The 13,811-nt window shown below is 50.9% G+C and overlaps 1 protein-coding gene across 2 annotated transcripts in view; it reads right to left on the bottom strand.

The window, feature by feature from the left end:
- The window catches only part of MEIS1 (Meis homeobox 1), a gene marked incomplete at its 3' end in the record, with an annotated part of 107,471 nt that extends 100,774 nt beyond the window's left edge, over nucleotides 1-6,697 (bottom strand). Inside the window, exons 1-6 of one of the 2 annotated variants that reach the window (XM_081998182.1) lie at nucleotides 6,463-6,697; nucleotides 4,920-5,146; nucleotides 3,067-3,208; nucleotides 2,481-2,531; nucleotides 1,606-1,656; nucleotides 57-203 (exon numbers count right to left, since the gene is read on the bottom strand). In XM_081998182.1, the coding sequence (XP_081854308.1) occupies nucleotides 57-203; nucleotides 1,606-1,656; nucleotides 2,481-2,531; nucleotides 3,067-3,208; nucleotides 4,920-5,146; nucleotides 6,463-6,477 (633 nt within the window). In that variant the 5' untranslated portion in view covers nucleotides 6,478-6,697. Of the gene's footprint in view, nucleotides 1-56; nucleotides 204-1,605; nucleotides 1,657-2,480; nucleotides 2,532-3,066; nucleotides 3,209-4,919; nucleotides 5,147-6,462 lie in introns of those variants that run through there. The other variant, XM_081998183.1, reaches the window with a different exon arrangement.
- Between the last annotated feature and the right edge of the window lie 7,114 nt (nucleotides 6,698-13,811).

The following is a 13,811-nucleotide window of genomic DNA, read 5'->3' as shown; positions in this document are numbered from 1 at the left end:
CCCAGCAAGCGATCTGCATACAAATTTCAGCGTGTGCGGCGTTGGCGAGATCATACCTGATCTGTTAGATTTGCTGATCTTGTTATGTCTTCACTGTCCGATTTTGATCCGCCCTCTCTATCGTCTATGACCAAATCGATAGGCATTTTTCCTTTCAAACAGCTAATATACCGGTGGCAGAAATTGTCACATAATTCGTGTACCTACATTATGACAGAGGTTAAAAAAAAAAAAAAGAAAAAAAGAGGAAAAAGAAAAAAGAAGGAGGGGGGGAAGAAAATATAATCAGGAATACATAAGTAAAACTGACAAGTGCAACCAGTCTCCCCCCTTCACCCCTGTGACATCAAAAGTCCTAAATAGGGGAAACACACTGCAATTATCCCCCCGAGACCTCTAGACGCATCCAGAATTAGGAATAACTTTCTTTTCTCGCAAAATAGAGATATCCCAGAAAATTGACAGTGACAAGATGATTCACAGGCTACAACATATTCAACACCCGTGTTAAATTCATCTGCTCCCGGAGCTGTGGCCATTAGAGAGGTGACCTGCATGGGTGACATTTAAGGTAAACTATTTAATTTCATCCAGTTATTTCATCATAAACCCTTTACAAAGGGGTATGAGGACGGGGAAAAAAAAAAAGGATTTAAAAATAAATCCCAATGCACTGGGCTGAAATACATTACAGGCATCCATGCCCTGAAATCCCCAGTCAGTTGCTCCGATAGACTCGTACCTGAGCCGCCTCTATTAATGGGCAGATTTTTAACACATTTTGGGTAAAGCGAGAACAACCTGCCAGTTATGGTTAGCTAAAGTGGCTGAGGCTCCCAAGAAACTTTTCAACTATTTAAAAACCTCTCAAAATGTTTATTTTTAGGAGAAAGGGAATTCTCTTCTAGGCCAGCTATCAATGACACGTAAAAAATCCTCAGGAAACCAGAGCGCACTTCCAATTTAACGTGAGCTCGGATGACACCGCCTTCTTAGAAATTAGCATTCTCCCTCCTAAGATTTCTAAAATAGCCAGCAAAAAAAAAAAAACCCACAACCCTGCATTTAGGCTGCAATCTCTTTCTTCTGCTCGGAGGTGTACAATATTCCCAGGAACAAGAGACAGACACAACTATCAACTCTGCTTTGTCTCTGCAAAATGTTACAGGACAATCCGTGCCCTGAGCCTGACCTGCAGATGGCTCTTAAAAAAAAAAAAAAAAAAAAAAATCCCCATTCCAGCTAACTGCAACCAAAGTCTCTTCCCCACCACCACCAAGAAAAAAAAAATATATTTTTAAAAAATAAATCACAGTTTCAGGGGCTTGGCTGAACCAACCATTTCAAGTCTCATCTGCGGCACCACAGAACTGCAACTATTTATACAAAGCCAGCAAAGTATTACAATGAACACAAGGCCTGGGCGTTTGAGAGCCCGGTTTTAGAGGCTGAAATTGTAATTAAACTGCGAAGAGAAATGGACGCAAAGATTGGTCTTGACACTAATTACCAGAAAGAAAGACATTTATGCAAATTTACCAGAAGCCTGAACTTCAGCAGTACTGAAACAGAGGAGGAAGAAAGAGAGAGAGAGACAAAAATTACCTTCTCTAATTCCAACAGATGAAACCTTAATACTTGTATGGCTTGAATCATCTGCAAAGATACAAACAACACCAGTATTTATCTCATTCCTGGATTTCAGGATATTTCCCACAGCCACCCCTGCCGCACTTTGTAGCTTGACTTTTCTCTAGTAGTAAATAAAAAGTTGTTTTGATTTATGGCAATAACACTAAAACTTAATAGCGGTGGCTTTGTGCGCTGTTTAACGAGAAGCGATCTAGAGTTAACCAAAAAAAAAATATCCCTGCTGCAATGAAGCAGCTAAATTATACGGATCATAAACATTTCTTTAAAAAAAACCCAACCACCTCTAAACACCATGGCTGGCTCCTCGCTTTGCGAAAGCAGGAGCAAGACTCCTACAGCAGAGGCAAAATATTTGTTTATACTTTAAGGGAAAAAAAAAAAAAAAGAGAGAAAAGACCTCATTTTCGGTGAGATAGCGAATGGTGCATCCCCAGCCACAGAAATCCTCTATGTTTCCCATCGAGCTGCTTAAAAGGTGCGTGGAGGGGCTGGCTACAGCATGGGTAAATCCACGCTCCTCTTGGGCAGGCGAGCTCGCCTTTGGATGGGGCTTTCTTTACCTATATCCTTATGGGATTTTTTTTTTTTTTTTTACTTCCACGCAATTACCGCACGGTATTTACTTGTAATTAAGAAAAATCATCATCATCCTTTTTTTTTTTAAAAAAAAAAAAGATCCACGTGAGAAATTTTCAATTTAGCACCACCAAACCACCTCTCCAGAAGACATAGAAGTTTAAAAAAAATAAATAAATAAAATAAATGGGAAGGGAAGGGAGGGTGGCGGAGTGGGGGTGGGGAGAGGAAGAAGTCTTGTTAACTCTTACCAAGTTATCCAGTTCAGGATTAGAGGAAAAGAGGGGTTTCTCTGCTCGGATCTAAATACAAGAAAGGGGAGGAAAGGGGGGAAAAAAAAAACAAATAATAAAAAAGAGTTGAAATATGGAAGCAGAAGCAGCAGACGTTATTATTTCTTGCTTCATTACACTGTCGGGTCCATTATGTAACCTTTCGTGCAAAGCCCTGACTGCTGGATTTAGTACATCAGCCAAACACTTGAACAAGTGAATCAAATACACCGAAAAATACCTACGGAGCTTCCCAGGCAGAGCCCCAGCCCGGCTCCCGCAGCCGCGCAGCGAAGCTCCGGGCCGGGCACACACAATTGCTCCCAGCAATTAATTTCTTTAGGGGGGTGGTAAATGCCGAGATTTCCCGATATATATATATATTTTTATTTTTTTCTGGTGTGTTTTGTTTTGGTTGGGGTTTTTTTTTTGGCCTCTTGCAGTAAGAGAGGGGGGAGGGGGAAACGCGCATCTTTATCTCAACAGAGACTTGTTTTTCTCGTTACGATTTTTTTTTTCCTCTTTTTTTTTTTTTCTTTTACTGTTTCAACCCGGTTTTGCTGACCTGTTTGGCGAACACTGCTATGTCTTCATTGAAAGACTCAGAGGAGCAAACATCGCCTCCCGCTACCCCGGGCTCCCTGGGTGTGCATGTAGCTAATTCACATTTCTCAAAAATCAGTGCTAAAAGAGGGAACAGGGGGTGTCTGAAAGAAAATACAATAGTCACACACACAGAGGGGAAATTAAAAAAGAAAATATCATAACGAAACAAAGAAAAAAAAAAGAAAACAAAACCAAACACAACAATAGTTAGTCCCGCAGCAGCGTGCGTGGGGAGGGGGCTCCGGCACCCCCCGCTGACCCCCGGCCCCCTCCCGCAGCCGGCCAGCCGGGAGCCCCGCATCTCCCCGCCGGTGTCTGGCCGCAGATATGGCTCATACAACCTTAGGACAAGCTAAGAATAAAACCCAAGCCGGTTCCAGCAGCCATTTTGAATTAACTTTCCTTGTCTTGATGAAAATAATAATAATAACAGTAATAATAATAAATTGAAATCTCTGGATATACACTTCTGCCTTTCATGCTTTTAATTCCCATTTTCTGCGGGAGGACGTGCTGGGAGCAAAGGGGGGGGAAAAAAACCAAACCCCAAACAGGAAAAAACAGAAAAAGAAACAACCCCCATCCAAAAATTAAAAAAAAAAAGAAAAAGCCCCTAAACCCACCCACCACCCCAACACCCAGCGCCAAACAAGCCGACCCACCGGCAGGCGCTGGCCAGCCGGGCCGCCTGCCCGCTGCCCGCCGCCCCGGCCTGCCCCTCCGCCCCCGCGGAGCCCCGCAGTCCCGACCCGCGGGGGGAACCAGGTGCTTTCGGGTTCTCCCGGCTTTAAAAGCCTCCCCGGGAGAAAGGCTGCGTCTGCATCTGGCTCCCCCGGCCGTTTAATAATTTAAATAAATAAATAAGCGTGGGCACACACACACACGTATATATGTATATTTATAACACGGAGTTCATTTTTTTTTCCCCAGGGCTTCATACTTTCTTTTTTTTTTTTTTTTCCTCGGGTACCGTACACCACTGAGTTTAAACCAACCCTACAGATTTCTGATAAACCGATAACAGAAACCGAACGACGGGATTTTCTGTTTGGTTTGGGGTTGTGGTTTTTTTTTTCATTTGTTTTGTTTTTATTTTTTTTTTTTTTAAATCCCCCTTCTCCTCCTCACTGTTTGGAGAGTGATTCTAAAAGGCTCTTAAACTTCCCTTCAAACTCAAGACGGGCAGATTCATTTTAAAAGCATCTGCCGCCCAGCGTAACCCATCAGCTCCCATCGCAACGGCCTAGAAACTGCTCTGCAAGTCGCCGCATTGAGAAGCATTCAATGCTGCCGGATAAAAAGTTTAAAATATTAAAAGTAAAACAAAAAAAGGAGGGGGGGGGGAAGAGAGTTGAGAGAAGCAACTCTCGAGTTTTCTCCTTCACAGCGCAAGGAGCGACCAACAAGGCGGGAAGTTGGGCGACGCGCTCCAAACTCTCCCTGCTCCTGAGCTCCGCGCAGAGATCTACCGCCCGGCGCAGGTTGCGCCCTGGGAATATTATTTTCTTCCTCTTCCTCCTCCTCCTCCTCCTCTGCCTCCTCCCCGCGGGGATGCCTGCCGCCCCTCCAGCAAGCTCCAGCCCCTCTTTCCCGCGGCCCCCCGCGCCAGGGGGGGACGCCGAGCCCCCTCTCTCCCACCCCCTTCAAAGAAAATACTACTACAAAAAAATTCAGACTGGGGCCCTTTTCCGCGCAGCACTCCGCAGCCCGCCCTTCCCCATCCCGCGCAGGGGCCGCGCAGCCCGGCCCGCACCCGTCCCCTCTCCGGCCGCATCCCCGCGCAGGTTGCGCGGAGCCTTGCGCGCTACCTACCCGTAGATGGCATCTTTATCTCTCTTGAGGGCGTCGTTGACGGAGGCGCCCATGGCGGGGGGCATGGCGTTGGCGTGGGCGGCGTGGGGGTACTGGTGCGAGTGGAGCGGCGGCCCGTGGTTGAGGTGGTGGACGGGCTGCATGGGGCGCGCGCCGTGGGGGTCCCCGTACATGGTGGTGGGGATGCCCACCCCCTCCATGCCGCCGTAGTGGGGCAGCTCGTCGTACTGTGGGGCAGAGAGAGCAGGCAGGCGTCAGGAGGGGGTGGGGGAGAGGCAGCAGCCCCGCTCCCCTCGTCCCGTGGCCCTCGTCGTCCCGCGTGTGTCCCTCCGCCCGGGGGAGAATCCGCTTCCCCCCCTCCCCGGGGTGCGCCCGGGCTCCGTCGGTGCCCCCTCCTCCCCCCGCCCGCCCCGGGGGGGCAGCGGGGCTGGGCTGCTCCGCTCCGGGGTCCTCCGAGTCCGGAGCGGAGGAGAAAGAACAATCATCATCATCATCAAAATAATAATAATAATCATCATCATAAAACACCCCCCCCGCCATCCCCAAAGCCCCCAAGCGCCCCTCAGTGAATGGCGGCGGGGGGCGAAGCCCGAGCCTCCCCTCCGCTAAACTTGTCCCGCTGACAGCAGCCAGGTACCTGGCCCCGCCGGGATGCGGGAAGCTCCACCGCGGCGGAAAGGAAAAAAGAAAAGAAGCTGGGGGGGGAAAGAGCTATTTTGGGGGTTTCCAGCAATTCCACGCGAAAGCACTTTTAAAGCCGAAAGGCTGGAAACGTTTGCCCGGGCTCTCGGGATTTTGGGAATGGGCTTTTTCTCTGTCTCTCTTTTTTTTTTTTTTTTTCCTAAAAAAAGGGTTTTCTTTGTTAAAGATTAAGGAGCGAAAGCGAACGCGGTTTCCAGGCAGCGGGGGAAACGGCCACTTTTCATCTATTAAAAGCGAAGGTGTGAATAAACACTTTTAAAGATCCCTGACACTTGCTTGGACCGAAAGAGCAAAAGGCAAGTTGTCAGCAAAGGAACTTTCCTTCCCAACCAGCACTCGGAGGGGCGGCGGGCAAATTAGGCAAGAAAACTTCTTTCCAGGGCTTTTCCCCTTCCCCAAATCCCTGCTCGCCCGATTCCGGCTGCTTTATTTATTTTTTTTTTCCCTTCACAAAACTTCAATTTAGGAGGGAGTTGGAAAAAAAAAAGAAGATCGCATCCAAAACAGAAACAACAATACACATGGCAGTGCATGCTGTTAACCTCCAATTCAAATTAAAGTGACTTTCTTTTTAAAAGAGGGTATTTTTTCCTCATTGCACTGCATCTTTTGTGACTGAATATAGAAAAAAGGAGGAAAAAAAGAAAAAAAAAAAGTTGTGCTTACTCCCAGCTAGAAGTTATCTTCTGAAAGTGAAGCGGTATATCACCACTAACACAGCAAAACGCTCAGAGACATGCACACATTCAAATATTTCAAGCACTGGTGACTTTAAAAAAGACATTGGTAGGACTAGAGCTACAAAACCAACAAATACAGAGGCTCGGACATATTCACTTACATGCCTGCATGTCATTAATGTATAGAAAGCTTGCCTTTTCCGTGAGAGATCCGGGATGGGGAGTAAAAGAATCAAGAAAATATCAATATATACAGGTTTTAAGTCTAACGCTGATAAATCCTCCCGCTCCGGGACACCGCTTTGTGCCCCTGCTCCGAAGAGGAGGCAAAAAAAAAAAAAAAAAAAAAAAGAAACTTTTTTTCGCAGCGTCTCTGTCAGCCACGTTTCAATATTATTTCACATTTGAAATCCATTTTTTTTTTTTAATACGTACCCTTTGCGCCATCGGCCTGCTTGCTCCCTTCCTACTTCAACTTCTAATATATCCTCTTTAAGGCCAGTGTGAAAAGAAAGAAACGCGAAGTTCCCCCCCCCTCACCCCCCCAAAAAATGCAAAAATCCCTTAGCGTCGCCAGCAATGAAAGCAATCGAGTAAAATCTTCGGCTTGCTGGATCTCAGCGAAGCGATACGGTAACTCAGCATTAAAAAAGAAGGAAAAAAAACATTAGAAGGAAAAAAAAAAATCAACTCTCCCTCCTTCCTTCCTTCCTTCTTTTTTCTTTCTTTCTTTCCTCTCTCCCTGTCTCTCTCTCTTACTCTCCCCCTCTCGTTTCCAAGACAGCAGCGGGGCGAAAGCAAATATCCTTTCCCCAAATCAGTTTTTTTTTTTTCTCTCTCTTTTTTTTTTTTTTTTTAAAGTGCCCCTCAAACCCAACTACCAAGTCTCATGGCTTTTTGCCACTCCGGCTGTCAATCACAGGCGAGGTTGTCAAGGTGGTGAATGACTGATGATGATCCGCTGCGTGTGCTCCCACCGCGCAGGACACCTCAAATGTTAATTTTCGAGCGCGCTCACCCAAAAAAAAAAAAAAAAAAAAGAAGAAAAAAATAAGGAAAAATTTCTATTAAAAAATAATAAAAATTTAAAAATCGAGGGAGGAGGAGAAGGAGGAAGAGGAGGGGGAAAAATTAAAAATTAAAAAGGCTCGCTAACGCGCCGGCTCTCCTTTTATTATGGTTATTATGATGATGATGATGATGATGGGGGGGCTTTTTTCGCTCCTCCTCGGATCGCTCCTAATTCCTCGCCGGCGCCGGCTCGCTCTGCCCCTGCGCGGCCGCCGGGCGAGGCTGGCGGAGGCGGAGGCGGGCCGGGCGCGGGCGCGGGTGCCGGGCGGAGCGCCGCGCCGTGCGGGGCGGGCGCGGGGAGGAAGGGCAGCGGGGAGGGAGGAGGGGGGGGGGAGGAGGAGGAAGAGGAGGAGGAGGAGGAGGCGCGGCGCTGCCGCCGCGGGCCGCGCGCTGCCGGGCGTCCGCCGCCGCCACCGCCGCGGCGAGCGCAGCGCAGCGCCGGGCTGGAGCAGACTGCGGGAACCCGGAAGTAGTGGTGGCCATAACAGGTCGCGTCTTACACAATGCGCTGGGCGGCAGCAACTCCGCCACCGGCGCAGGGGGGCGCGCCGCCCGCCCCGCGGCCGCGCAGCGCCGCGCCCCCCCCGCCCCGCGGGGTGGTGGGATACACCGCCCCCTCACGGCCCTGCCCCCCCCCCAGCCGGTGTGTCCAGCCCCTCCCTCACGGGTGGGTGTGGGGGGGCGCTCCCGTCCCCTTTGTCTGGCGGCGCCGCCGCCTCGCTCCGCGCCCGCGCAGCGCCCCCCGGGCCGCGCCGCCGCCCGCCCCTCGCTCCTCCGCCTGCCTCCCCCCCCCTCCTCCTCCTCCTCCCACCGGCGGCTCCCCCCGCGGCCGCCGGCCGAGTGAGCTCACCCGGCCCCCGGCCGCCACCGCCGCGCCGCCGCCGACCAATCAGCGCCGCGCCGCCCCGCGCCGCACCCCCATTGGTCCGGGCGGGAAGCGGGGCTCGGACCGGCGCGCCGCCGCGGGGCGCGGGGGGGGGGGGGGAGAGCGCGCCGGAGCGCCCCGCGGGCAGCGGGACCGCTGCCCGCGGGGCGCTCCGGCGCGCTCTCCCCTCCTCCCCCGCGGGGCTCCACGGCCGCGTTGTCTTGTGTGGGGAGCAACCCCCCGGCGCTGCCGGTAACCCCCTCTCATCCGCGTAACCGGGGGTTCCGCTCCCGTCTAAAAAAGCACAGCCGTCCTTCCCCGCGGGGCTCCCCCCCCCCCCGCCCCGTCGGTCTGGGAGCGGAGAGCTCGCTCCGTGTTCCTTCTCCCCGTACCTGCGGGGAGAGCTGAGCCGGCCCCATCGCGTCTCCTGCCGGGGCAGTGGCTGCGGGGGGGAAGAGGGAGAGCCCCCGCCGCCCGGTAGCCCGGTGCAGCGATCCGCGAGTGAGAGGCTGGGTGACGGAGGGGGAAGGCGGAATGTCATTCCGGTAAATCCCCCCAGGCAGGGGCGAAGCTGCTCCGCTGCCGGGACGCCGGGGGTGGCGGGCAGCGGCTCGGTCTCCGCCGCCACGTCTCAAACTTCAGGGAAACCCGTTTCGAACCACACTCCCCCCCTCCCTCCCCACTTTCCTCTAGAACCGGCCTTTTATCCCGGCGAGGGAAATAAAGACCTCTCAGGTAAGAGCCATTTTAATACACTAACCCCCACCCACTCCACGCGTCCGTGGTGGGAACCGAGTCACGGGCGTGGGGTTGATCTCTATATTCATTTACCCGGGGAACGGCGCTCGGTAACGATTCCCCGTCCCACCGGTCCTTTGAAGAGGGAAGCTGCAGCTTAATTCCCAGGGATGCTATCTCCTCCTCTCCCCATCCTTTTTTCCTTCTCCCCCCGACCCCCCTCAAAAAAGTAAGGAAAGAAAAAACCCTAAAAAAAACCCAACCCTTTTAAGCGTCTCCACCAGGCCTTTAGAAGATTAATTCAGCGCAGCCCAACCTAAAACACTTTTACAATGTAATTACAGTCGTACAAATTGTTTGCCCAAACCTCATTCTGGATAAGGATTTTACAATTAGCAAACAGTTATTACTCTTAGGGCTTGCTGCGAGAAATTGCGCTGCGCGCCTCTCCGCTTGCCGTATACCGGCCATAAAAAAAAAAAAATTAGAAAAAAAAAAGCTTAATCCGGCCAGCAATTAATCATCTATTAAAAGGGGAAAAGTAAGCGGACAGCTCCGCGCTGTCGGGGTGAGCTCCTGCCCGGGGCGATGGGCTGCGCGGCAACCCGCGCAACAGCACCTCGCCCCGCTGCCTTTTTAGGCAAGGCGGATCTCGGTTGGGGTTTGTTTTTGGGTTGGCTCGGGGTTTTTTTGGTCAAAACTTGGTGTTTTGCAGCGATGTCTTGACGCTTGCCCATCGCACGGTGGAAAGAAAGAGAAAGGGAGGGAAAAATTAAAAAAAAAAAAAAGAAGAAGCAAAGAGCGAGGGGGGTTCTGCCGGGTGCCCAGGGCCGGGCAGCGGCCTCGCTGCGGAGCGCGGTGCGCTGCGCGCTGCTGCGCGGCCCCGGCCACCCCCGCTCTCCGGCTTGAGCCGGGCCTTTCGCGGAGGGGTGCACAGAGTTGAGGCAAAAAGAAAAAAAAAAAAAAAAAAAAGGGCGCCTGGGGAGCAAGGGAGCCTCCTCCACGAGGTGGAATCTGGGTCCATTTGCTTATCGGATAATAAATGAGGCTTTTAATCAGGCTGAATTTCCCAGCTTAAGGAAAGAATTAGTCATACCTAGGAACAATCCAATGTTTTCTAGCTGGCTTCCCTGCCGCCTTCCTAGCAGGGATTGGAGGGGGGGGGGGAAGAATTAGCATCCAAGTGTGCTCTTTCACCATTAATATTGAAATTTGAAAACTGAAATAGGAACAACCAAAAGAGACAAACAAACAAGAAACGGCGGAAAGAAAGCGTTTGAAAGGCGCCGAGCGATAACCCAGGAATGCTTCAGATAAGGGGAGGGGGGCAAGAAGCGATGCGTGCGGAGATACCCGAAAAGTCAGACCCTGATGAAACGGCTGAAAGAGGGATGGTGGGAAAAAATCCCCCCAAACCCAACCAAACACCCAAACCTGTTTAAAGACCTATTAAAGGTCAGACCCGAGGGGGGGGTGTGTGTGTGATGCTAAAAGGGGGTTCACTGCAAGGGGTGTCAGCGCGCAGATGGAGCGCAGCACCCGAAGTTTCGGGGTTTGTTTAGCAGCTCCCCATTCCCAAAACAAAGAGCGGCTGGGAGCCAGCCCCGGCGGCTTCTGCTGCCCCGGCAGCTACGGCCGAAACCGCCCGCTCCCGGGCGACGGCCCGGCCGGGGCCCCGGGGCCGCGGCAACCCCGCGGAGGGGGTGTGGGGGGGTGGTGTGGCGAGTGTGCGTGGGGTGGGGGGTGGCTGCCCGCTCCCGCTCCGCCGCCGGCCCTGACGTTTGCAGAAGTTACGGGCGTCTTTTATTAATTAAATGGAAGGCTTCATAAAATATCCCCAATAAAATTTACGGTTGTCTTAAAACTTTCTAAACACCGCTATAAATTTTATTTTTTTTTTAAATAATAAAATTAACTGGGAAATGAGTTACTGGCCGGGATTTTTGTCACTTCAACTTCTCGGGCGGCGGAGGGAGGGAGGGAGGCAGGCGCGCACAAAAGGAGCCTTTCAGGGACAAAAGTTGCGGCGGCTGCCAGGTTTACCCGCGGTGGCACCTCGGGGTAGCACGGGCGAGGCAGAGCAGAACCGACCTGAACCCCTGCCCGGCGGCACCTTCCTAATTCACGGTACAATTAGACAATTCCAGCCTAAAATCCCCCAAAATAACCCCAGAGCCCGGCATCACGATAGTGTTGGCGTTGGTTTTTGTTTGGGTTTTTTTCTCGTTTGTTTGTTAGTCTGGGTTTTTTCTTCGCACTATCTAGGCGCCACAAGTTCATTTGTATTAATTTGGAAGCGCTGCTCCGCTCCGGTGTTTGCAGCGATACCTGTTATTTAGCCCAGCTGCCCGCCGCATTTATTTACTCCCTGTCTATGCCAAGCCCTGTCCCTTCGCTGTTGATATTACCAGACTTCTCGTTCAATTAAATAATAATAATAATTAATAATAATAATAAATGCTGGGTAAAACTCTGGCTGCTTAATTAGAGGGGAAGAAAAAAAGCTGCTCGACTTTTGCGTGTGAAGGATTGAGCTGTTGTGCCGTCTACTGGGCGACGGGGAAACTACAGCCAGGAATGCCTCCAAACTTTCTGCGGGAGGAAAGTATATTTTCGGCAATTTCAGGGCGCCCGAGTCGGCAAATTTCTCGGTAGAAGAAGAAGAAAAGCGACCCCGACAGAAAAGCCGTAGACGCAATCATTATTTCCTTCGGCTACACCTGTATGATTGTATAAAAACTCCACTCATGTGCTCGGGATTTTATTGACTGCAGAGCGCGAAGCAGTCGGCTGCTTTAAGGGAGGGATATGGTAATGCTGGTTTGAGTTTACCCGTGGGAGGCAGTTGGACATTAGCTAAATATATAGCAGAGGGAAAAAAAAAACAACCAAAAAAAGGCAGGGAGTAAATATTTACGAATGGTTTAAACGCTTCTCCTCCGTCGGCTGCAGCCGTGGGGCAGGGGAAGCGCTTCCCACCCCCGAGGACGCTCTCGGAGGGGAGCGCAGGCGATGGGTCTGATGCCTCGATAGCGGCCGCTCCTTGGTGGGGCAGCAGCAGGAGGTGGGTTTACGCCAGCACAGCGTTAGTCTCGGCTTAGAGGAAGCAGCACACGTTGCCGTTTTAAACTCCCCGAGCCTTTGCCGGTGCCCGAGCCGCGGGTGCTCCCAGGCAGATGCAGCCAAGCCGGGTAATTCCCCTCTCCCCTCTCCCTGCCCACTTGGCTCTCCACTCCCTGCCGCCTGGGATGCTCTCCTCCAAAGGAAAAAAAAAAAAAAAAAAAAAAGTTCAAGAAGAGCCCCCAAAAAAGGTGGTTTTTTGTTTGTTTTTGTTTTAAAAAAAAAACTCAAAAAACCCCCCTTGACTTTTGCGGGACGGAAGGGGCAGAAGGGCTGTGAAATGCAAAGCCTTTGTCGTATTTACAGAGAGTGTCAGCAGCCGACCGTACATTTAGATAAAAATCTAGTAGTCTGCGTGAGCTCAGAGGAGTTTTTGAAAGCAAAGATCTCTAAGTGTCTCTTCTCAATCCACACATACGCACGCACGTAGCCTAAAAAGCCGGAGACACCCACGGAGTTGAACAATGGTTTGGTTTTGTTTTGTTTTTTAAAATATGTTAAATGAAGGTATAAGCAAACCCTTCTGCCACTTGTAGCAGACCGAGTCCGACAGCCCTCTGCCTTCAGAGCCACTTGCCAGAGTTCAACAGAGGGTGACATTAGCCTAAAATATTCGATAACTTTTTTTTCTGGAGACTTTCCCCACTTCTGCTGGGCTAAGCTCAGCTCCGAGTTCGCCTCTGCGGGTAAAAATTGCTGTCTTTGAAGGAAAACAACAACCTGCCTGATTTTTTATCAGCAGGGAATTACGGACACTTTCCTCAGAGTACATAAAGCAGAAATTAAATGATCCCGTGCTCCTCTTCTAAAAAGTTGAACGAAGTAGCTCACCCTCTTAAACGAGTCTGAAAGTACTCGCGTCCTAGTACGAGCTGCAAATTAGCGAGTAACAAAATGAAACCCCAATTTCAAACCACAGGAGATTGAACGTTGGTATCTGACAGCACCTCGGCTGAACTAGAGCAAAAGGCGAGTTTTGCCAGAGCCTTTCCATTTGATGTTTTCCTCCAAACTAATTTTCAATGTTGCTCCATTCCTATTACCTAACCCCGTATTCAGCTTGGCTAATGAGCCCATTACAGAACTATTCCGGCTTGCCTCTGATGCCGATTGCAGAGGATAGGCATTAATTGGAGCGGGGATCTGGGGCTGTTAAGCACGGTGGGATGGGAGGAAACCTGGGGGGGCTCTCTCAAGGCTCGGGGCTTGCCCTTCCAGCCGCGGAGATGGGTTTCTGCAAACGACACCAGCTAGGTAAATTTGGGCATAAATCACCCACGCTTTATAAATTTAAACAAAAAAAAAGAAAAGAAAAGAAAAAGGAAAATAAAGAGCAAAGCCCGGTGCCCGCCGGTGCGGGTCGGGAAGGGCAGGGGCTCGGGGCGGCCCCGGCGCTCCCGGGACCCGAACCCCCGGCTCCAGGAGTTACCCGCTCCCCCCAGGACAGCACCACCCGCCGCTATCCCCATCTGCGGGTGCATTAGCATAGGCTTTTGCATAATTGCATATTGACTTTACTAAATGGATCTGCAGAGCTATTTAAACATCTCCCTCTTCCATCCGCAAACAATTCTCCCGGCAAGAATAAAAAAAAAATAATAATAAAAGAAAAAAAGAAAGGGCTGCAAAACAGCTTCATGTTGCTCTCGCTCCTTCATTTTGAAGCGTTTATTAGGGCACAAGTGGCTCATCTCTAAGTGGTTTGGATCTGACTGG

Source organism: Phaethon aethereus (assembly GCF_964289735.1).
Source record: "Phaethon aethereus genome assembly, chromosome: 3".
Taxonomy (NCBI): domain Eukaryota; kingdom Metazoa; phylum Chordata; class Aves; order Phaethontiformes; family Phaethontidae; genus Phaethon; species Phaethon aethereus.
The sequence above is the reverse complement of the archived record's forward strand: the minus strand, read 5'-3'. Positions and strand labels throughout refer to the sequence as shown.